This window comes from Manihot esculenta, chromosome 2 (assembly GCF_001659605.2).
Source record: "Manihot esculenta cultivar AM560-2 chromosome 2, M.esculenta_v8, whole genome shotgun sequence".
In the NCBI taxonomy this organism is placed as follows: Eukaryota; Viridiplantae; Streptophyta; class Magnoliopsida; order Malpighiales; family Euphorbiaceae; genus Manihot; species Manihot esculenta.
Window position 1 is genome coordinate 1,784,180 of NC_035162.2, and position 21,059 is coordinate 1,805,238.

The window sequence follows — 21,059 nt, forward strand, 5'->3', positions numbered from 1 at the left end:
GTCGCGTGAATGTTAGATCACTCCTACTATGTGACAAACAAGACATATAAACTTTTTTGTCCAAATATGAAAAATGAACAGAGCAAACCATAAATGCATAAACTACAAAACTAACTTTACCATCATTAAGTTTTAATGGAATGTTTGTATAAAATTTTCCAGCAAAGACAACAATAATCACATCAAATAGCACAAATCATTTTCCTCTACAAAACCATGGAGCTACTTGGTCTCCATCGAGCTTTAAGCATCGAAGGTGGCGTCATTCCCATTCAATGGTTGATGGAGGCTTTGATGTGATGTCTTGAACAACTCGGTTTACACCCCTCACACTGTTACAAATTTTTCGAGCCACATCATCAAGGAACTTATGTTCAAAATAGTACCTGGAATTTCACAGTTTGAGAAGGGGTCAGAAAAATCTTACAATCGCATTGATGCAGCAACAATGAGAACACATCTACACTAGATTATGGTGATATCGCAACAACATAGTGCAAAACAATACTCAATATTAGTTGCGCAAGACAAGTCAAATTGGCCTTAGAATGCTTTGTGATACATGTGAAACAATAATAATTAAGGAACATGGAGGAATTCTACTATGATATATATTCACCCAGAAGAATCTCTTCTAATAAAGAAGGGCACAACATAACTCTGTGCACACATACAGGTTAGACACACATAAACACAAATATACACAAAAACCTAGATACAATTCATTAAAATTGACATTATTAGGGTTAAAACCAAAAGAGGCAAAATCATTTTGCATCTACCAGCATAGGATTTGGAATTAGAATCCAAGGACTATTGGCACATATCACAAAATTGTGTTGGAAACAAATCCCGTTGACAGAAAAGCTCCATGTGTCAAAAATGCAAGAAAAGTATTAAAGATGCAAAAAATCAATAGAGACACAGTTGTGCATCTTAAGATCTATTTATTCAATCTTTAATAGCATGGAATTTAATCACATGCCTTTTGGAAGAGAGATATTGTCCTAAAATGTTAAGGTTTCACGCAGAAATTATCATTCTTATGTCGATGATGAGAGGATAAAAGAAGATTATAAACTTATATAGAATATTAAAAGACTTACCAATCTGCAGTCATTCCATCTTGACTCGTAACAGCTCTTAAAGCAACAACATGAGAATGTGTTCTTTGATCACCTTGAACTCCAACAGATCTTACAGGCAAAAACACTGCAAAAGCTTGCCAAATTGAATCGTAGAGCCCTGCATCCTTGATGGATTGGATGAAAATCTCATCAACCTGCAAAGGCAATGAATATAAATAATCTCAGAAATGGTAAAAAAAGACTCATTACGGATTAGGAAGGCATTAAACTGCAGTTAAACTCCGGCCCGTTAAGGACGTTGCTGCCAAAGTGTAATGATGATGAAATTATCTACTTATAATTGATGCAGTAAGTTTCTAGGCAAATAAATCCTGAAGTAATAATCTTCATTTTTTTAATTAGCCATTATGCTTCCCAAGTCCTATGGCTGATATTTAAAACCCACCCTGGGTTTTACCTTCATGGAAAACATCATATACCTGTCGGAGAATATCCAAAGCATTGCCTTCAGTTACATCACCCAAGACTCGAACTGCAAGGCCAGGACCAGGGAATGGATGGCGCTTCAAAAATGCCTCAGGAACATTCAAGATCCTTCCTAGTTGACGAACCTTTGTGAACAAAATGAAAATGCATAAACCATTGAGCTGCTAGAAAATACATAAATTTGTGTATGTGTGTGCATGCACACGTGAGAGAGATTCCAATACCTCATCCTTAAATAGAAGCTTAAGTGGTTCTATAAGCTTCAATTTCATATCCTTCGGAAGCCCTCCTACATTGTGATGGCTTTTAATAGTGTGTGAGTGATTTCTTCCAGATCCAGGAGGTGGACAAGATTCAATAACATCTGGATACAAGGTTCCTTGGACCAGGTAGGCAGGTTTCTTTCCCAACTTTTGCTCCAAATCATGAGCAAAAGCATCAAAAATGCTAATGAACTCCTTTCCAATTATCTTCCTTTTCATCTCAGGATCTACAACACCTTTCAGCTTGCTAAGAAATTGATCCGAAGCATCCACACAAGTAACAGGTAGATGCAGATCCCTTTCAAAAGTTTCCATCACACGTTCTCTCTCTTTAAACCTACATGAAGTATACAACTATATACATTTAAAAAAAAATCCACATGAAGATGCCAATTCAATTTTCTAGTTCCGAAACTATTGATCCTTCACTCACCTTAACAAACCATTGTCAACAAAAACACAATGAAGTCTATCACCAATTGCCTTATGAACAAGGGTTGCAGCAACTGTTGAATCCACACCCCCTGACAATGCACATATGACATGATCTTCAGGTCCCAGCGTTCCTTTAATCACCTTTATTTCTTCATCTACCACATTTTCCATGTTCCAATTTGCGCCAACTCCACAAACATCAAAGAGGAAATGTCGTAACGTATCCATGCCCTCTGGAGAATGAGTCACCTAAAATGGATGCAACCATGATTGTGTGTATGTCATAACAACACATGTAAACACAGATTCAGCATTTCCATAAATATACTGCTTTATTACGAGCCAAATTTCAGAATAAAAGAATAGAGTGATTTTTCCTACATTTATTTGCAATAAGTTTGATAATTACATGTCTTGAAAACCTATTACTACTAAGTGAAAACCGTATTTCAACGGTTTAGAGTGGCCAATTGGACATGGCCAACCATTTGCTGCAATGCAGATCAAGCGAGAATATAAAGACAAATGCTTTGCAAAATAATTTCAGCTGAAAAAGACTATACCAGGATCCTCAAACCCAATATATTTTGAAAAATTGCAAGCAGTAATAACTAATTGAGCCATAGTCCAAAGCAAACACAATTACCTCTGGGTGGTACTGCAACCCATAAAACCTGTTCTCCCTATACTCCACCGCTGCAACCGCCCCTTGTTGGCTCCTTGCCACTACTTCAAACCCCTCAGGCAACTGCGCAGCCTCATCCCCATGACTCATCCAAACCATCTGCCTGTCCCCGACATTTTTATTCCCAAAAATTCCCAAATTCCTTCCGACCTCAATTTCCATCCTCCCATACTCCTGTTTTTCTCCAACCCTCACTTCTCCTCCCAGTCTCTGCACTATCAACTGCAACCCGTAGCAAATGCCAAGCACGAAGCAACCGTTAGACTGGGCCCACTCTACGAAACCAGAAGGAAAGGTGGGGGAGTTGGGAGAATGGACCGAGTGAGGCCCTCCAGAGAGGATGATGACTTTGGGGTTGAGGGAGATGATGGTGTCGAGAGGAGAAGTACCAGAAACGCAGAGAGAGAAAATGTTGAGAGAGCGAATTCGGCGAGTGATGAGATGGGTGTATTGAGAGCCATAGTCGAGGATAAGCACCAAATCCGATTTCAGTGCTTTTGGCTCCATGGTGGTGGAGGGAAGCTGTGCAAAGAGGGGAGTAAATTAGGGTTTTAGAGATTTGGGGTTTGGCGGGAAGTGGTAGGGTTTAGGATTAGCCGTTTAGGACCTTATATATAACACGAGGGAGGGATAGTAATATCCTTGATTGAATTTTACTATAAAGAATTATAATTCATATATAAATATAAAATACTCTAATTATAGTTGAATTTTTACTTAATACTATCGATATATAAATTTAAATAATATTTAAAATTCTTAATGTTTATTGATTATATTAATTTTTTATTTTGATAAAAATTATAATCTATTAATAAATATTAATTAAATTAAAAATTTAATAATTCAATTAAAAATAATTTAATTTCAATAAAATAATAATTATTTTTATTAATATTATAGACTATATTTAGTTGAGAATAATAGTATTAACTTGATATAATTTTATAATTTCTAGGAAGTTGGTTTGTGTTGTTTTTCCTTTATCATGAAAGTAAATTTTCCTTTCTAACTCAAGTAATTTTAAATTATTTTTTATTTTTATTTTATTTTTTCCAATTTTTATATTTTTTAAAAAGTATTTTTTTTAAAGAATAATTTACATACCTACTTACTTCTGGGTAAGTAAATAAGTAAATTTTTTAAGTTCCTGGAAAATTAAAAAAAAAATGGCAACTAACTTTCTAGAAATTTAAAGTTATTTAGTTAATTTAATTCCAATCAAAGAAAATTAAGTATTTAGATGAAAATTAATAGAAGATTGAAAGTGATGTTTAGTGATACGTGTGAAAATTTTCATGATATAATTTTATTTAATTTATATATTCATTTAAATAAAGAAAGAAATTAATTAATTTAAATATAAATATTTTTTATATTTTATAATAATTTTTATTATTATCATAAACAAAATTATATATTAATTACTACGTGAGTTGAATATTTATTTTTAAAATTTGAATATTTGGTGAATATATTCATAATATATTTAGTAATCTCAATTAAAATTGTATATCACTTGGGTAGTTTTGTTGAGTTTTTACTCAATTCCGAAGAAGTACCTCACGTATGCACAAGTTCTGGAGCTTCCCTCAAGCTTAGACGCCTACGATTTTGTCCAAAAACTCCGCAATCTCGCCGTGTCCTTGACGGACCAGATTCTGTCAACTCCTGACTCGTGATCATACATTACCTGGAGCTACAAAAATTCTATTAATACGCTTTTGGAAAATTGATGACTCCAACATGGATTATGAGGGCAAGTATATTTCTTATTTCTTGGTTTGTAGTCAGCCAACTTTTACTGGATTTCGGAGAAAATTTTCATTTTTTTCCTTCTTGGGAAGGATTTGGAGATTCTTGATCCGAACGAAAGGTACATTATTCTGTTAGAGATAATTTACAAGATCGATGGAGACTTGGGTAAGCAATTCTCTACTCAAATCCAACACCTAAGTTTCTAGCCCATCCCTCCATCTTGTGCTGAGTTATGTTTATGTAGAAAAGAAATGGAAATTCTCTGTAAAAATAATGGATACACTCAGCAAATGTGTCCTGACATCATATTTCCCACGCTGGAGCTTCCTGTCTATGCTTTTTTGGTCTAATTTGGACGAAAGCAATTTGAGCCAGGGCTTGGATCTCATTGGTGAAAAAATTATAATGAATATCAACAGTTGTAAGACAGAGAAACTACTCAAGAGCAAAATTCTATTATCAATTCTTCCAAAACACTATCTACCATCTCGCTAACTGCATCTTCAGCATCTGTTCGGATATCCATCCATGTTCTTGATTTTGTCAAGTCCCTTACAAGAAGTTGCTCTAGCGTTTGTGAAGGTGGAGCCAAGAGGAAGTTCCGATCAACATATTTCATCACTTCATGAGCTACACTTCCTGTCATCATATCTGGTACAATTCTTGGTTTGATAAATGAAAGCCAAGGGGAGCATCTTAAATACCACTGGTTTACATCTACAAGGACTTCATTAACACAGTCGAAGACTAGCCTGTGTTCACTACAGAAATGGCTAGGCTGCAAATATCTGTTACCAAATAAGGATTGGTCATGGAGTTGATCTGACAAATGGCACTTGGATGCGAGTTCGTCCCAGCCGAAGTGACAAGATTGTAAAACTGTAGTTATGTACTCGGACATGCATCCATGTTTTTCCATGGGAGTACTTGAATTACTCTTCAAATCCAAACGGGGCTGATGATCAGCCAAGCAGCTTTCTTCAATCCCAATTTGTAGCAGTCGTACTGATTGTAGAGCTGCACACATTTAATTGTGTAAACTCAATAGCAAGTTTAACTTAACAACAATCAATGGATTTTAATCCCCAAGTACAAGTGCTTACCAGGTTGTGGTTCAGTGTTCAAAGTGGTAGTGATTTCTTCTGTGAAAAACTGATCAAGTACCGATACAGGACTTGGCTGCTCTTCTTTGTCTTTAACTGTGTCAAATTCTCTAAACATCTGACTCTTTAAAGGGCTTGTTAAATTATCATCTACTGAACAGATTGATGTCTGATTATCCACAGTTGAATCCTGAAGAGGGAAAATTTTGAGTTGAGATACAATGGAAAAGGGCACATCTAATAACAGCATTTCAAGACCAACAAAAAAGATCTGAAAAGTGGTCTTTCTGAACAACTTGAGGGAGAAAGAAGTTTACCTCTCTTGAAAAGTCCAAGGACACATTTCTCTCACAGACCTCCGCTGTCTCAGTGCTTGCACCAACACCATTATTACACAAAGAATCTGGTTTGGAGGGCACTTCAGGAGGAAGAAATTCCGAATCTCTACACTTCGCTTCTACAATATAAAGTAGAACTTGCATAAGAATAAAAAGCTGCTTATAGAGAACAGAATACAAGCATAATCAAAGATTAAATGACAACATGCACCTATATGGTTCAAATCATTATTAAGAGAGTCAATGCTTTTGTGTTCTTGTTCATCAGGAATGAGTTTGTATGAGATGTTTGGCCTTGTGTCGTATAGTTGCGGTTGTGTCAGGTTATCAGCCCACTGCAAGGTCTCTACATCCTGCTTCAATGGACTTGAGCAAGTTTTTTTCTCTTCTTCTGGATTCCTCCAATTGTTCTCACTGGCCTTTTGATGATTACCAGAGGAGGCAAACCCATGTTTCCTTAACCTTCTGGAACTGACCATAGGCAAGGGGTCAAATTCAGGAACAGAACTTATCCCATCCCTGGTCCTTGCACCCTGCTTCCTCAAAAAATTGGCATTTCCGATTTTTACTTCAGAAATTTGCACCCTAGGCTCAACATATACATCATGTTTGTTTCTCTTAGCATGATTAACAGTTGACAAATGTGAGTTTGAATGGCCACTGTCACTAGTTGAAGCAGCTTCATCTCTAACAACGGGATCAAATTCGTTCACCTTGTCCACCTGGTGCTTCCTCTTGACATCTATGGAAGACTCGGAGAATCCTCCAAAGTCAGAGGAGGCTTTGTCAGGTGAGTTTCCTTTGTTACCATCTGCAGTTGTTTCTTTGCTACGTCGTACAAAGCCCTCATGGATAGACTTTTGATGCAAAGGACCATCAGTTGGCATCAGCTGCTGCTCTTTTCTGACAAACCCCATAGCCTGCATCAACTTTCTTTTCATTTGTTTGCCATAAAATGCAGGTCTAACACTCTGTTGAACATTTCTTAAGCCATAATGAATCAGTGGAGTGTCATGACTGATTCCATGATCTGTACAGTTTTGCTGCAAGCTTTCTGGTCTAGTCCTCAAAAGAACTATTTTCTCCAAGGGCAGAAAATCACCAGTTTCCTTGGATAGGTCACATGCTCTTGTATCCCTTGCCTGATGTTCTGATACTTCAGCTTCAGCGAAGAAATTATTCTGCTGCTTTTTTTCCTGAGAGTCTCTCAAGTCCTCAATGTGTTTCACCAACAGAGAATTGGGATCTTGCAGGAGTTTTATGAACAAATCCTTGTTGGAATTCAGTATCTCCAATGCATCCAAGAAGTGTTTAGACTGTTGACTTGTCCCATCACCACTAAAATGTTTTCCATCAATCAACTTCTGGTTTATAAATGCTTCAGTAGATTCATTCATGTTAACTTGAAGATTTATCTCATTAACTTGCTCATGCTGCACGCAATTTGTACTCTTACAATTGCAGACGCTTTCATTTTTAGGATGCAAATGCACTTCTGCAGACACTACAGAGTCTAAGGACTTTGAAGGTCTTTCCCTGTCAGCCAAATTTTGATGAGTAGGTTTCCTATTCTCCACAGTTGATACATCATAACAACCATAAATGGGTAATCGACGAGATTTACGAGAACTCTTCAGTGCTTTTCTCTCGTTCCTTAATAGATCAACTTGTTGAGAATCAGATTGTACATTTTCCACCTTAGCAGTCATAATCTTCTTCTTTATCTGCTGCTCAATGGGGTCATCTCCTCCCTGGATTTTCTCTATTCTCATAGATTTCTTGTCTAATGCATCCTGAAATGAGTATGGTTTCTAATCATACTTCTGACACTGAAGAAGAAACAATTCATGCATATACATGTGGCAGGATAAGAAATGGACAACTACCCATCCTTCCATTGATCAAGTATATATAATATAAAAATGAGCTAAATTTGAGGATAATTTTAGGTTATCTATACTTACATGACTGTATTGATCAGAATGCAAGTCAAGTCTATTCTCTACGTATCCGTCACCTGTTCATGAGAAACAAAAAGAGCATTCAGATTTATTTTAAAATAAAAGCTGTAGGCCCAAAAACAATGGAGTTTCTACCTTTGGCTCAGAGAACATGACATTCATAGGATCCAAAAACAATGAACAGACCGCTGACCAAACATTGCATTGACTAAAGAACAATAATGATCTTAAGCAAACCATTTTGCTACCTTTACAGACAAAATCAAACATTTGTTGAAGGGTTGAACAGCATTCTGCAAATTTCATTATTCTAATTGAAACAGCTTCATTGAAGTAATTATGCCATCAGAAAGAAACTTGTAATGTTTTATCCTTTTAACAAACAAATAAATAAAAATGTTTAAGCTCATGCATCATTGTGCATATCCCAAAAAAAAGAGAGGGGAGAAGTAAGAAGCCAGCAAGCATCATATTAAAACAGAATTTGTGATAATTATTGCATTAGCAGCCTAAGAGATGGAAATCAAAGAATACCTACCAAGAGCAATTCTGTTTAAGCTTCTACTGCCAGTATCCGAGATCAGCTTCTTTGAACGACGATGTCGAATATGGAAGAGACTGATTAAACCATATATACATTTCGACTTGTACTTTTCATAGGCAACTGGACTCTTTGGGATAGGACTCTTTGGCATAGGGCTCTTCGGCATGGGGCTCTTTGGCATAGGACTCTTCAGCGTAGAGCTCTTAGACACAGAGGTCTTCAGCATATGACTCTTAGGCGATCCCTTTTCCATGGCATATCAGTCGCTGCTAGATGGAGTCCGAAACATGCACCGAGTTGCAATCTCAGCAACGTGACAGCATCAAATCTGAGAGTGATAATGGATACATGTGAAAGATAAATAAACCAGTACTTCTTAACAGCTGATATTTACAACAACATCAAAAAACACCAAAATTTTTTATTTTTTATTTTTGAAAGATTTATTCTCTAATATCAATATTTGCTCGACCCAACTCGAGAAATAAGCACTTCTTGATATAGAACAATGTTTTAAATTCATACTTGAAGCTTCCATGAAATTTCCCGCAAAATCAATAAAGAAGAATAGAAATCCAAAGAAACAACCTTTTGTCCTTTTGGTCTTTAAAGAAATAAGCTTTTTCTTTCGGCAAATAAAACCACAAATAATGAGACAGGATAGGATTTAAAGCAACAAAAAACTTTATAAAAGCTACAAAGACTATCTAGCCAATGCTCAGGACCCAATATTAGAATGACAAACCATTCCTAGAAACAGAGACAATTAGCAAGAGAGAGAGAGAGAGAGAGTTTTGAGTACCTGAACCGCTTCTTGAAATTGAAGAACAATGGAAAACAACAGAACCCTTTAAAAGGCAACTGCAACTGAGAAAAGCAACCTGGTCTTTTCATATAATGAAGAAGATGATCATATCTGTTTGTATTCTGTTAAATTAAGTGGGCACTCTGCACTTCCTCTGCTTTAAATTCTTGCTAGTAAACACTAATAGAGAGAGAGAGAGAGAGAGAAAGAAAGTGGAAAGCCGAAGCAAGAAAGAAAATATGAAGAGGTATTAATGATAATATGACTGGTAAATAATAGTAATATATCAGATACGTGACAATAAAGGAAAGCTTTCAAATGAAGCAAAACTTTGTCTTTGCTTTCCCATTTCCCTCCCTGTCTCTCTGTGGCTCTGTCGTTCAACGATTTGTAACAGTGATCTCCAAGACTCAACAACACCCACAGAGTCCTCCTTAATGGTTTTTAAAATGGTAAGATGGGTGTCGTTTTGCAGATGAGAGGAGGGCTTTTATGGGTTTTTAATGTCATGGAAAAGAGTGTTTGTTGGGATTTTGTAGAGACGTAATTGTCTTGCTGGTTGCTAACTTTGTCAGTCTTATGTCAACGATTAAATCTCGCAGAGGCTGTGTCGTTTTGCTTTGGAAATTTTCATTTTTTGAATGTATATTGGATCGGCCGCCCTTATTATGTACCTATCAATTTCTTTTCCCTTTTGAAATTTTTTACTGTGATTGTGATACCCCAATTCAACTCTACGCTTAACCCTTCAAATGGGCTATCCATTAAATAATTGAAATTATCCCTTGGTATGAATACCATAAATTATTGCATGTGGTAGATGTATGCATGAACTATTCTTGGTCAAATTCTATGACCCACAACTATTCTCCAATTCCCCTCCTACAGAAAATTTCTCTACTCCTTTGTTTTTCCACAAAAAATGCAGCTGTAAGTTACCTTCCAAATTATAATACTAAAATTTTGAATTCAAATGTTATGAAGACGGTTGTTCAATACATTAACTCAATAGATAAGGCGAACAAAATTCATGAGAAATTAGGTGAGTATTGGGGTGTCCACATCGTGGGTAGTTGTGCTTGGGATCCTTGGGTTGGAAGGGACCAGTTTACAAAATCCTAAGGACCACCCCAAACCCCAACAGCTTTTCTCTACATTCTTTTGGTTGGTTGGTGTTAAATGGTATACAAAGCATGCAAGAGGGTGATTTTGAGTTTAAGTATCCAATTTCAATATCAAAATATGCCTATTCTAAATCATAGTAAATGCTAATAATGAGTATCATTTATGTTGATACTGATGCTCAGCAGCCGGCTTACACTGTAGTGGCTATAGAATTTTGCTTTCATTACTTTGTTTTTGTTTTGTGATGTATGTCACGAATTTGAATGTGAACAAAGTTTATACACGTATGCTTAATTTTTTTTATTAACTATTTTTTTTATAATTATGTCATTGCCATAGCCAAGTGTCCATTAAAGATGATAAGTTTATATATTTAATTGAAATCTCGTGATTCATAAGATTATGTGAACTAATATTAATTATTTTTTAATTGTCTTCTAAATTTAGAAGTTGAATAATCTTTAAATACAAGTTTTTTTGGTCAAATATATAGAGTCCATTAAAATAAGAAATAATAAAAGGCCCAAGACTCAATGCAATGAAAAATAATCTAGAATAAAAAGCCCATAGGGCTCAACACTAACTAAACCTTACCACAATATTAGCTGGTCATTCGATCAAGACAACCCCTAATCTAACAGAGCCAAGCCTGTCCATGGCTGACCATAACAAGCGATGGAGCCAAAGCTTGGTGCGGAGAAACTCGCCCAAAAATCAGAATGAGAGGTCTAAGTTAGAGGCAACAGAAACGCTGTCGTTCGTATGGTGTTTAAATTATACTAGTAATTTATAAATCCCGAATTTTATCCGCCAATGTCAGAATCCGTTAACACTCAAACGCGCCGTTTCACGTTCAATGCAAAAGCTCCCTTATCCCCTTTCCCCTCCAAAACCCTCATCTATACCCTCCGCAACTGCAACTGCAACTGCAACTTCTCTCTCTCCTTTCCATGGCTTTTACTTTCACTTCGCAATTGCACGCTCTTTCTTCTCACCTCAGCTTTCTTTCTTTCACATCCTCCGCTTTTAAACCCATCCCTTCCATTTTGAAATTCCCATTTCCCTCCCCTCGTAATCCACCTCCGCCACTCGCCATCCGCCCAGACGGTAAATTTTACCCAACCCCGTCCGAAGATGACCCGCCTGAAGCCCCGGAAGACTCCGCTCATGGAGTATCAAAGTTCGCCCAAATCCACATCCAGGCTGCTCGTGCCCGGAAAATTCAAGAAGAGGACTTCAAAAAGAATCAGTCAACATATCTCAACGCCATTGCCGAGACAGAGGACCCATCTGTAAGTTCTAATTCTGCAAGTGACAAGAACTCTGGTGATGATCTGTTTGGTGAGATAGATAAGGCAATTGCGTTGAAGAGGGAAGAATTTATTAAGCAAGGACTTATAAGACCAAGAACCAATAAAGAAAATGAAGAACTTGAGGGAATCGAGGAATTAGAACTTGAAGAAGTAGTCGATTTAGACGAGATTAATGAGTTACAGGGGCTTAGAGTGGTAGATGCCGAGTCTGATGAGGATGATGCAAGTAGTTTTGATGAGGGTATCAGGGAAAACGGCAAAAGGGAACATCGTGGTTTTACTTTGGATCCGTCTTTTGATTTGGATTTTGACAGTTATGGGAAAGGTAAGACCACTATTATAGAACCGAAATTTAGAATGAGTTTGGCTGAGCTTTTGGATGAGAGTAAAGTGGTGCCAGTTTCTGTTGCTGGGGATTTGGAGGAGGAGATTACTGGGATACAGCATGACTCAAGAATGGTGAGTGCTGGTGATTTGTTTGTGTGTTGTGTGGGGAGGAGAACTGATGGACATTTGTATTTGACCGAGGCTGATAAGCGAGGAGCTGTTGCGGTTGTGGCTAGTAAGGAGATCGATATAGAGGACACTTTAGGGTGTAAGGCTTTAGTGATTGTGGAAGATACTAATGCTATTTTGCCTGCATTGGCTGCAGCTTTTTATAAGTATCCTTCAAAGAACATGGCTGTCATTGGGATAACTGGGACATATGGAAAAACCACAACAGCTTATTTGATTAAAGGAATGTATGGGGCAATGGGATTGAGAACTGGGATGTTGAGTACTGTTGCATATTATGTACATGGGGATAATAAGTTGGAATCACCTAGCACTACCCCAGATGCTGTTTTGGTTCAGAATATGATGGCTAAGATGCTATATAATGGGACAGAGGCTGTAGTGATGGAGACATCTTCTCATGGACTGGCTTTAGGGAGGTGTGATGAGGTTGATTTTGATATTGCAGTCTTTACTAATTTAACGGGGGATCACTTGGATTTTCATGGCACTGAAGAGGAGTATAAGAATGCCAACGCAAAGTTGTTTGCTAGGATGGTGGATCCGGATAGACATAGAAAAATTGTTAACATTGATGACCCTAATGCTTCTTTTTTTATTGCACAAGGCAATCCGGATGTGCCTGTTGTAACCTTCGCTATGGAGGACAAAAGTGCTCATGTTCATCCCTTGAAGTTTGAACTCTCCTTGTTTGAGACACAGGTGTTGGTTAATACACCACATGGTATATTAGAGATTTCATCTGGATTGCTTGGGAAGCATAATATCTATAATATTTTGGCTGCTGTCGCTGTTGGGGTTGCAGTTGGGGCACCATTGGAGGACATTGTCAGAGGGATTGAAGAGATTGATGCAGTACCTGGTAGGTGTGAGTTAATAGATGAGGAGCAGGCATTTGGGGTAATAGTGGATTATGCTCAAACGCCTGATGCCTTGTCTAGACTGCTTGATTCAGTAAGAGAGCTTGGGCCTAAAAGGATTATTACTGGTATGCTTCTAATGCTTCCCACTAATGTTTACTATCTTTTCCTTGCATAAAATGCTACGTCTCTATGTCCATGATAATAGATATATATATATATATATATATATATTTTTTTTTTTCTTTAAAGTGGACCTATAAGTCTTTCTTTCCCTTCTACTAACTTCTGCTATCGCTGAGAGAAAGTAATTGTCACTTGGTTCAATGTCAAATATGACACGAATTTCATTATGGTAAGCTAGAAAGATCTAGAGTTCTGTAGCAATAGTCGGAAACTCGGAATTCACCGTTGCTGTCCTGTAATGATTACACAACATACATTTTTGTCTACATCATTATACTTCTCTTTGTTAGAGGTTGTTCAGAAAATTTTTAAAATTCCTCCAAAGGCTACATAAGTAAGTAAAATAATTGTTAGTTGAAATTTTGAGATAATCAATCCTGAAAATGCATAAGGTTTGATAATCTGTGTTAGCTTTATCAGTTGAATCATCCTTGATGTTAACATCTCTTAACTGCATACCCTATCTTTGACTTAACAAGATGTATTTATGTTTCGATCATTGTTTGTTGAGGAAATTACACTTTCATCTTTTATTGTTATGCAACTGTAAAGTTTCTTAAGTAAATCCAGTTATTTGTCATGCTAACCAACTTCATGCCTTCTTTAAAGTTATTGGTTGTGTTGGTGAGGGCGACAGAGCTAAGAGACCATTGATGGCAAAAATTGCAACGGACAAAAGTGAGGTGACAATGTTGACATCTGACAATCCAAAGAATGAAGATCCATGTATGTGTAGTCGACCATGTTGCGTAACTAAAATATCATTGTTACAAAGCCTATTGCTAAATTTTTTTCATTTTGATCAGTGGAGATCTTGGATGACATGCTGGCTGGTGTGGGATGGACAATGCAGGATTATTTGAAATATGGGGAGAATGATTACTATCCACCTCTTCCTAATGGTCATCGTCTTTTTCTACATGATATTAGACGAGTGGCTGTACGTTGTGCTGTTGCCATGGGAGAAGAAGGTGATGTGGTTGTAAGTATTTATGGCCATTTTGCTGCGCTTTCACAAATGTTCTAATACTTCTATGTTAACTCAATGTTACTGTACTCTGCAGCTTTTATATGGTGCACCTGTCACCCCCTATCACCTCTCTACCTGAAACAGACTGGCTGAGAAAATGTCATTTAAGGAACAATATTATAAATATGTTTTCCCTTCCCCGTTTTACTATGCTTGTTATACCTATTTATCCCACATAATATGTTACATTATTACAAGTTACCACAAGCTCTTCATGCTAAAAATTCATGTGTAAATATGGATTAGGATTAATAGAATGATTGCTTGCTGGGCTAAATGGCATTTTACCTTAATAATGAATTCTTGGATGTTACCCTGCCAGCTTACTGTTCACTTCTTTTTAAGGATGCTTTTCCCTTTTCAAATTATTCTCTACATCACAGGTGGTCACTGGCAAAGGCCATGAGACATATCAAATTGAAGGTGAGAAAAAAGAGTTATTTGATGATCGTGAGGAGTGCAGGGAAGCTTTGCAGTATGTTGATGAGCTTCATCAAGCTGGGATAGACACCAGTGAATTTCCATGGCGGTAAGTTAATTCACTGTGCTTTGGATCACATATCAAACTGTGTAGATCTTGACTGATTGGATTTCCCCTGGATCAATTTGTTAAATCATGCTTAGCAAAAGTTATCTGTGTACAAGAGGCCAGTGCCCTGGATCCATTGAAAATTAAGGCAGCATGTCAATATGCACATAAATGCAGATATATAGGCCCAACATGTCTGCTTTCACTAATGATTTGGTGGGGAGATTGAGTTGGGAGCCTGGCCCTGGTTCTGTCTGAAAATTTTACACTCCTTTAATTGTGATACTTTAAACTTGTCTCTGTTGCTGCAGGTTACCAGAAAGCCATTGATATAGTTATGAGGTCAGCAGCAGAGAATAGGATGTTGAGAGGCTACTCGGTGCCACTATACTGTCGTTATTACTGCTCTTAGCATGAAAGCAAATTCTGTTCGGTTCGCGTCAAAAGAAGAGTCTTGTGGGATATGTCTCTAATTACATCGATATACACATACTTGAAGGAAATTGATGATCAGTCCTTCAAATAGGTTGATGGTAAGATATTTTGAATCCTTTTAAGTGAGTTCGTAATTCTAAAATCTTTGCTCGTCTTTTTTTTATTATAATTTTCATTCGTGCAGATTCTGTGAAGGAACCTCAAGGGATGATCCTCCATAGCAATCAACAGTCCAATTTTGTAAGCTTGGACGTTTTCTCAAACTGGGTGGATGTGCAAAGCTGATTATACGCATCAGCAATGTAAAATTATTCTCAGCAATGTAAAATTATTCAGTGTCCCATTCAGTTGGGCAAATTAGATTGTATATAGTAACAACATCATTATACTGCAGTATATTTCATCTGTATTCTCATCTTGTTGTATGCTTGTGGGTAACAGAATAAGCCCAAAAGAACATGACAGAGTTCTCAATATTCTTTCATTATTCAGGTAGGCATTAACAGTCTGTCCACAATGATTTTGGTCTTCTGGAGACTCCTACCTCGTTATGGTGACAAGGCAGTTTCGAAAACAAGCAATTAAATCCGTGTCCATTGGCCATGAAAACAGAACCGATGGTGAGATGGCTATACTATGTAGAGAAGTTTTCTAAGAGTTCAAACTCAAAAGTTCTCTAAGAGTTCAAACTCAAATCACAAGAAATGGTAATTGGAGCATTTAGATACAAGTAAAGGGATTCGGAATGGTTTAGAGTATATATCAGCATAAAAGGAGTATGGATGTGCATGTTAGAAGACTTCTTGTACAACACATAAAAAGTAGCTAGCTGCTTAACCAAAATAAGCAGCAAAAGAAAAGCCAGGTAGCTTACGTGGGGGAACAGGTACAACCAGTTAACTAACGCTAATGCAAAAGATTGCCTCTCAAAACATACCTGCAAGACTTTATAGAGTAAGACGTAGGCCTTTAGAAATAACAAATACTTGGCCTTCACTCTTCAGTTGCCAATAATGATAAATTATAAAAATACCCATATAAGTTATTGTAATGAAAGAGAAATTTGTTTATTTACCTTTTTTGTGCCCTTCAGGAAGATAATTGGTTTCGCACTAATCAACAAGATAATATGTTGATGCTGTATATATACTGTATGTAATGGCAATCCAATCAGAGAAAAACATATATGCAGATATAATTACTAAATTTGTTAAGAAAAAGGATATAGTTTCTCCAGAACTTATAGGTTGTTGTGGATTACCATCTTCTTTGCTGGGTTTTCTCTTGTACCATCACATCTTCAATGATACTGCACTCAATAATAGCACCAAGAAATGTTGTTAATTAGTCATAATTTACCAGCCTGTACTATGAGTAATTATTTACATGCTCAGCAATATTCTTAAAAGGGGATGTAATTATTTACAACATTTGAGAAATCTGAAGAATATAATTGATAATGGTTTTCCCATAACACTTACCATCAGCCTTACCTACTCAAGTTAAATTCCTTTTGTCTTGCAAGAATTTTGTTCTTTTTCTCTGAAGAATGAGTTATATACACTTTAATTTCTCACAGCTTATCTGAATTATGGGTAAAGTTAATGCTTCCTGTAAATGAATTTGGTGATTCTCAGGATTCTTTTCTCTGTGAAAATTGTGAAAACAAGTGCAAAAAGAGAAGCATTATCCCATGGTTGCCATCCAAAGAACATTTCTTAACTTGGTCCTGACGATTATTTATAAACAAGCAATAATTTTTCAAAAAATGTTAGGTTTTTTTCCAAGTGGCAACTCATTTATAGAATCCATTAATCGTTACAGCTGTAACTTGTCATAGAGACAGTAAGTCTTGAAGGAGCAAGGCTATATGCAAGTAAAAGACTTGAAACGAGAATCCTATTGTTCAATCCTCTCTTCACCAATAAAGGCAGGAGTTTGGTGGAGACATATGAGAATCAATAACTTACATTTGTCAGATTCAGGGGCTAAAAATCTTTAAAAATCCTCTACAAAACATTCTTTGGTGAAAAATTAAAAGCTCTAATTAAGCCTTGTGTTTATCCACAATCAGACAGCTAATATTAACAAAAGGACCCATAACTCTCCTCTGCCACTGTCCAGCCAACTTACTGACTCATTTCCATAAACAGCAAAATAGCAAACTCACACTATCTGCACAGATTGACTCATTATATAGACAGCAAAGAACGTATCTTTTTTTGCCTTTTAGAGAGAGAAGGCGGAGAGATAAATGCCTGAGAGAACACAGCTTCACTGATGTGATGCATTTGGGTGTTGGTGTTTGATGGAAAAAAGGAATGGCGGCCCCTTGAAGAGTTTCTGCATCTACAAAAGCCTGGTGAGTTTAGGTCCTTTTGAGAGAAAAATACACACACATTCACATAGACTTGGTGTCTAGAAAGGTGTTGTTTGGAATATTACTTCTCATCTTTCCTCCAGTGGTTTACTTTTGTGGATAGAGTTTGATGATCACTTTCCTGGGTATACCAGAAAAAAAAAGTTTATGACTTTGAACCTAGTTCCTGTTTGTGGAATTCATGCGCAGCACATATTAGGATTTTGGTCTGTATGACACCCCTTTTCTACTCTCTTATGAGTTTTTTTTTCTAGCTTTATGAGATTACCATGCTGGATATTTGTGACTACTTAGCAGCTGTTTCCAATTTCTCTGATTCTGATTTTCCTTTATTTTTTTTTTAAACCATTGTTTAAGTTCCCTTGCTCTGGGAGCGCTATTGTATCAAAAAGTAGTCTTGCTTCTGTATTCTTGTGGATTTTTGCTGCTATATATATTGGGGCAGCACAGTGTTTTGTTGAATTGAAATTATGTAAATATGCAAGTCTGAATTGCAAAACAGGTTGCAGATTTTCTGAAGTCGGGACATCCATTAAGCCAATGCATTTGGGACTTGCTAATCGAGAACTTATTTTTGTTGTGTATTTAAATTGTATCCGATTGCTTTTATTATTATTATTTTTTATTTCTAATGAAGAACGAGACAAAAATGGCGGGTGAACATACCATGTTTGTATTGACACGATTTCATTTGTAATTGGGGTCCTGCTGAAGCTGATGATTTATTCTTGAAATGAGCTGAATGCCCAAGTTTAAACACAGCAGTACTTTTTGTCCAACGGCTTTATCATTGAAACGTTAATGGTAATTGGACTAACATCTATGCATTGATTTCTTCAGGGGAAGTTGGTCATTTCTTGTATTTCCGATGTTCGCCAACTCTAAAATGAGAGAGGAACTAAAATTCCATCAGCGCTGGGAGTTTAGGAGGGGGGACAGTGACTTTGATTCTTCAACTGATAATTCTAAATCAAGTTTAGGTGGTGGGTCAGCTAGCAATAAGCGCAAACTGGTCTCCAGCTTGGTTCTTGTTGATAATGGTGAAACTTGTGAGGCTAGTAAATTTCAGCAGAATGGCAACAATGATTCTTGCATTTCAGGCCAATTTGAACTTGGGAAAGCTGAAAAAGGAAAAAGAAGAAGAAGTAAAAATGACAATTTAGCTCATAATGAAAAGAAGAGAGGATCTCGTAACAGGAAAGAAGTCTCTCCTAATAAGGGTAAAACTACAACCAACGAGTGTTCTGCTTTGGATGATCTCAAAAACTACATGAACTCTTTGCTAGGAGAACTTAAAGTCACCAGAAAGGATTTGTTGTTATGGATGAGGAAAGAATTGGAGAAATTGGTGGCTGAGGAGAAAGCTTCCGAGTCAGAAAGGAATGAAGGCAGCTTTCATTTGCAGCATCAGAACAACTCCGAGGACAATGAAAGAGTTCAGTATCAAAGCCTCCTAGGAAAGAACATCCAAGTTCAACAACCAAACAGCTTTGAGGATTATGTCCAAGGGAATGAGCAGAGCAAGTTTGAGGAGAATGTGACCAATATGGAGAACACTGACGTGCAGCAGCCTCAAAAAAACTCCAAGGAAAACAATCCACTGGCGCGTCAAAAAAGAATCAGATCTCGTCCTGGATCTGAAAACTCCAATGGTGGCTGTTTTAAGAAGTCTGGTAACAACAAGAAATCACTTGATTCTAATAATCATATTCCAGCTCTTGGAGACAAAGTTGACTATAGTCAAGCAATTGTACTTGTGACACCCACTGAAAAGAATGGAGAAGATAGATTGGCCTTATCTGACAAGTCCAAACCCAAGGCCAGACCCTCAGACCAGAATTTGCAAGCCCAACAGCAGAAGAGCGTTGTGTTGGCCATAAGAGCTCAAAATTGCAGTACTGGGTCTCCGGTGAAGAATGCAAAAGGTAAAAAAGCTGCTAGTTCTAATAGTACTTGTCAAGCATCTGACAAACAAATTGATTACAGCCAAGCTATTGAATCCATTCCCTTAGCTGAGAGGGACAAGGGAGAAAGGTCAGGATTGTATGTGGAGCCAAAATTTTCATCTGATTCCTTCAATCAGGTAGCTTCATCAATGTACTTAACACTACCAAGTGTCCTGGCAAAGCCCCACATAGCAAATCATAGGCCTGATACTTCTTCGTTTAGCTATATGCAACCGAGAATTGCCCAGAATCAAGCAGGCATTAGTTCAGAAAGATCAAATCTAATACTGGGTTCAACTAGTCATCTTGGATACTTTCAAGGCATGCAGCCAGAAGAAAGAAGTAGATACTCACACTACGCTCAAATGAATCCTAGAGATATCAATTTCTTCAACCAGAACAATTCCACAACTTCAATTGTGGGAAGTGGATTTTCAGTTCCTTTGCAGGCTGTAAGTGGTGGCTTTATAATTCCAAATCAATTTGACTTGGAAAATCTACCCCGAGAGAACAATAACACACTGGGTCTGACAATGAATGAAGGAGCTATAAGGTTTTCTGGGGGAGGATACTCTTTGCCAGATCCTTACATTGCCAACTTCCATAGCCATTCAAATTATAGAACTGATGGCAGACTAATGACATATCAAGACAGCTGTCGATTTCCGAAGTAGATTCATCTGTTGAACTTGTGTTTGTGCTTTCAGAAAGGGTTGAATTCAAGATCCTCTTGCACTATTTTTTCCATGGTTTCTCAATATTTTCTGGTTGAAAGAGTTGAGGGAATGCTCATTCACTCAGTTTGGCAAGTGTTTCTTGAAGTTTCAAATCTCTGCTGTTTCTTTCCTTCTTGAGGTTTCTCTGCAACACCTTGTTATGTTCATTACAGAAGAAAAAGAAAAGATACATAAGAAATAATTGCGTTTGCTTTTGATGCAATTTCACCATATATATATATCTTATCTTTTTTATCCCCTTTGAAAAGGCTGCTTCCTACTTAGATGCTTGAGGAAGTTATTTAATTGGTTTTGATAATTCACTGCTCATACAATTTCCAATAAATAGAAATTCATTGTATAAATATTGGTGTTGGTAAACGTCACTTCTCACCTTGCAAATTTCAATTCGGGCGCACCAATCAGATCAGATTAATTGATGATTAGTTTATTATAAGTATAGTTTTATATGAGAATAAATTTATAATCATTAAATATTATAGTTGAGTAATATTGTAATTACCATTTTAACAAATTAATATAAATTATTTATACAG

General features: G+C 36.9%; 4 protein-coding genes across 8 annotated transcripts; 2 read left to right on the top strand and 2 right to left on the bottom strand.

The window, feature by feature from the left end:
* Nucleotides 1–94: 94 nt before the first annotated feature.
* On the bottom strand, nucleotides 95–3,554 carry LOC110609549 (GMP synthase [glutamine-hydrolyzing]). The gene is made up of 6 exons (XM_021749188.2): nucleotides 2,919–3,554; nucleotides 2,271–2,521; nucleotides 1,799–2,174; nucleotides 1,568–1,699; nucleotides 1,107–1,282; nucleotides 95–386 (listed from the first exon to the last, which is right to left on the bottom strand). The coding sequence occupies exons 1-6, from the start codon at nucleotides 3,462–3,464 to the stop codon at nucleotides 263–265; spliced, it is 1,605 nt and encodes a 534-aa protein (XP_021604880.2). The 5' UTR covers nucleotides 3,465–3,554; the 3' UTR covers nucleotides 95–262.
* Nucleotides 3,555–5,103: 1,549 nt separating this feature from the next.
* On the bottom strand, nucleotides 5,104–9,945 carry LOC110609689. Of its 2 annotated transcripts, none has more exons than XM_021749456.2 (7): nucleotides 9,464–9,945; nucleotides 8,656–8,989; nucleotides 8,121–8,173; nucleotides 6,368–7,949; nucleotides 6,136–6,272; nucleotides 5,819–6,008; nucleotides 5,104–5,732 (listed from the first exon to the last, which is right to left on the bottom strand). In XM_021749456.2, the coding sequence occupies exons 2-7, from the start codon at nucleotides 8,912–8,914 to the stop codon at nucleotides 5,155–5,157; spliced, it is 2,799 nt and encodes a 932-aa protein (XP_021605148.2). In that variant the 5' UTR covers nucleotides 8,915–8,989; nucleotides 9,464–9,945; the 3' UTR covers nucleotides 5,104–5,154. The 2 variants fall into 2 exon arrangements, with proteins under 2 accessions (XP_021605148.2, XP_021605147.2); XM_021749455.2 differs by having other exon boundaries at nucleotides 6,136–6,275; nucleotides 9,464–9,941.
* A 1,446-nt stretch (nucleotides 9,946–11,391) lies between these two features.
* On the top strand, nucleotides 11,392–15,875 carry LOC110609092 (UDP-N-acetylmuramoyl-L-alanyl-D-glutamate--2,6-diaminopimelate ligase MurE homolog, chloroplastic). Of its 4 annotated transcripts, none has more exons than XM_021748429.2 (6): nucleotides 11,393–13,408; nucleotides 14,076–14,192; nucleotides 14,273–14,448; nucleotides 14,880–15,025; nucleotides 15,337–15,558; nucleotides 15,645–15,875. In XM_021748429.2, the coding sequence occupies exons 1-5, from the start codon at nucleotides 11,542–11,544 to the stop codon at nucleotides 15,353–15,355; spliced, it is 2,325 nt and encodes a 774-aa protein (XP_021604121.1). In that variant the 5' UTR covers nucleotides 11,393–11,541; the 3' UTR covers nucleotides 15,356–15,558; nucleotides 15,645–15,875. The 4 variants fall into 4 exon arrangements, with proteins under 4 accessions (XP_021604122.1, XP_021604121.1, XP_021604123.1 ...); XM_021748431.2 differs by having other exon boundaries at nucleotides 14,273–14,437; XM_021748430.2 differs by lacking the exons at nucleotides 14,880–15,025; nucleotides 15,337–15,558; nucleotides 15,645–15,875 and adding an exon at nucleotides 14,531–14,873 and having other exon boundaries at nucleotides 11,392–13,408; nucleotides 14,273–14,437.
* Nucleotides 15,876–17,696: 1,821 nt separating this feature from the next.
* On the top strand, nucleotides 17,697–21,014 carry LOC122723103. Its single transcript, XM_043953889.1, has 2 exons — nucleotides 17,697–17,822; nucleotides 18,681–21,014. Exon 2 carries the CDS (start codon nucleotides 18,709–18,711, stop codon nucleotides 20,458–20,460), a length of 1,752 nt encoding a protein of 583 aa, XP_043809824.1. The 5' UTR covers nucleotides 17,697–17,822; nucleotides 18,681–18,708; the 3' UTR covers nucleotides 20,461–21,014.
* Nucleotides 21,015–21,059: the final 45 nt, after the last annotated feature.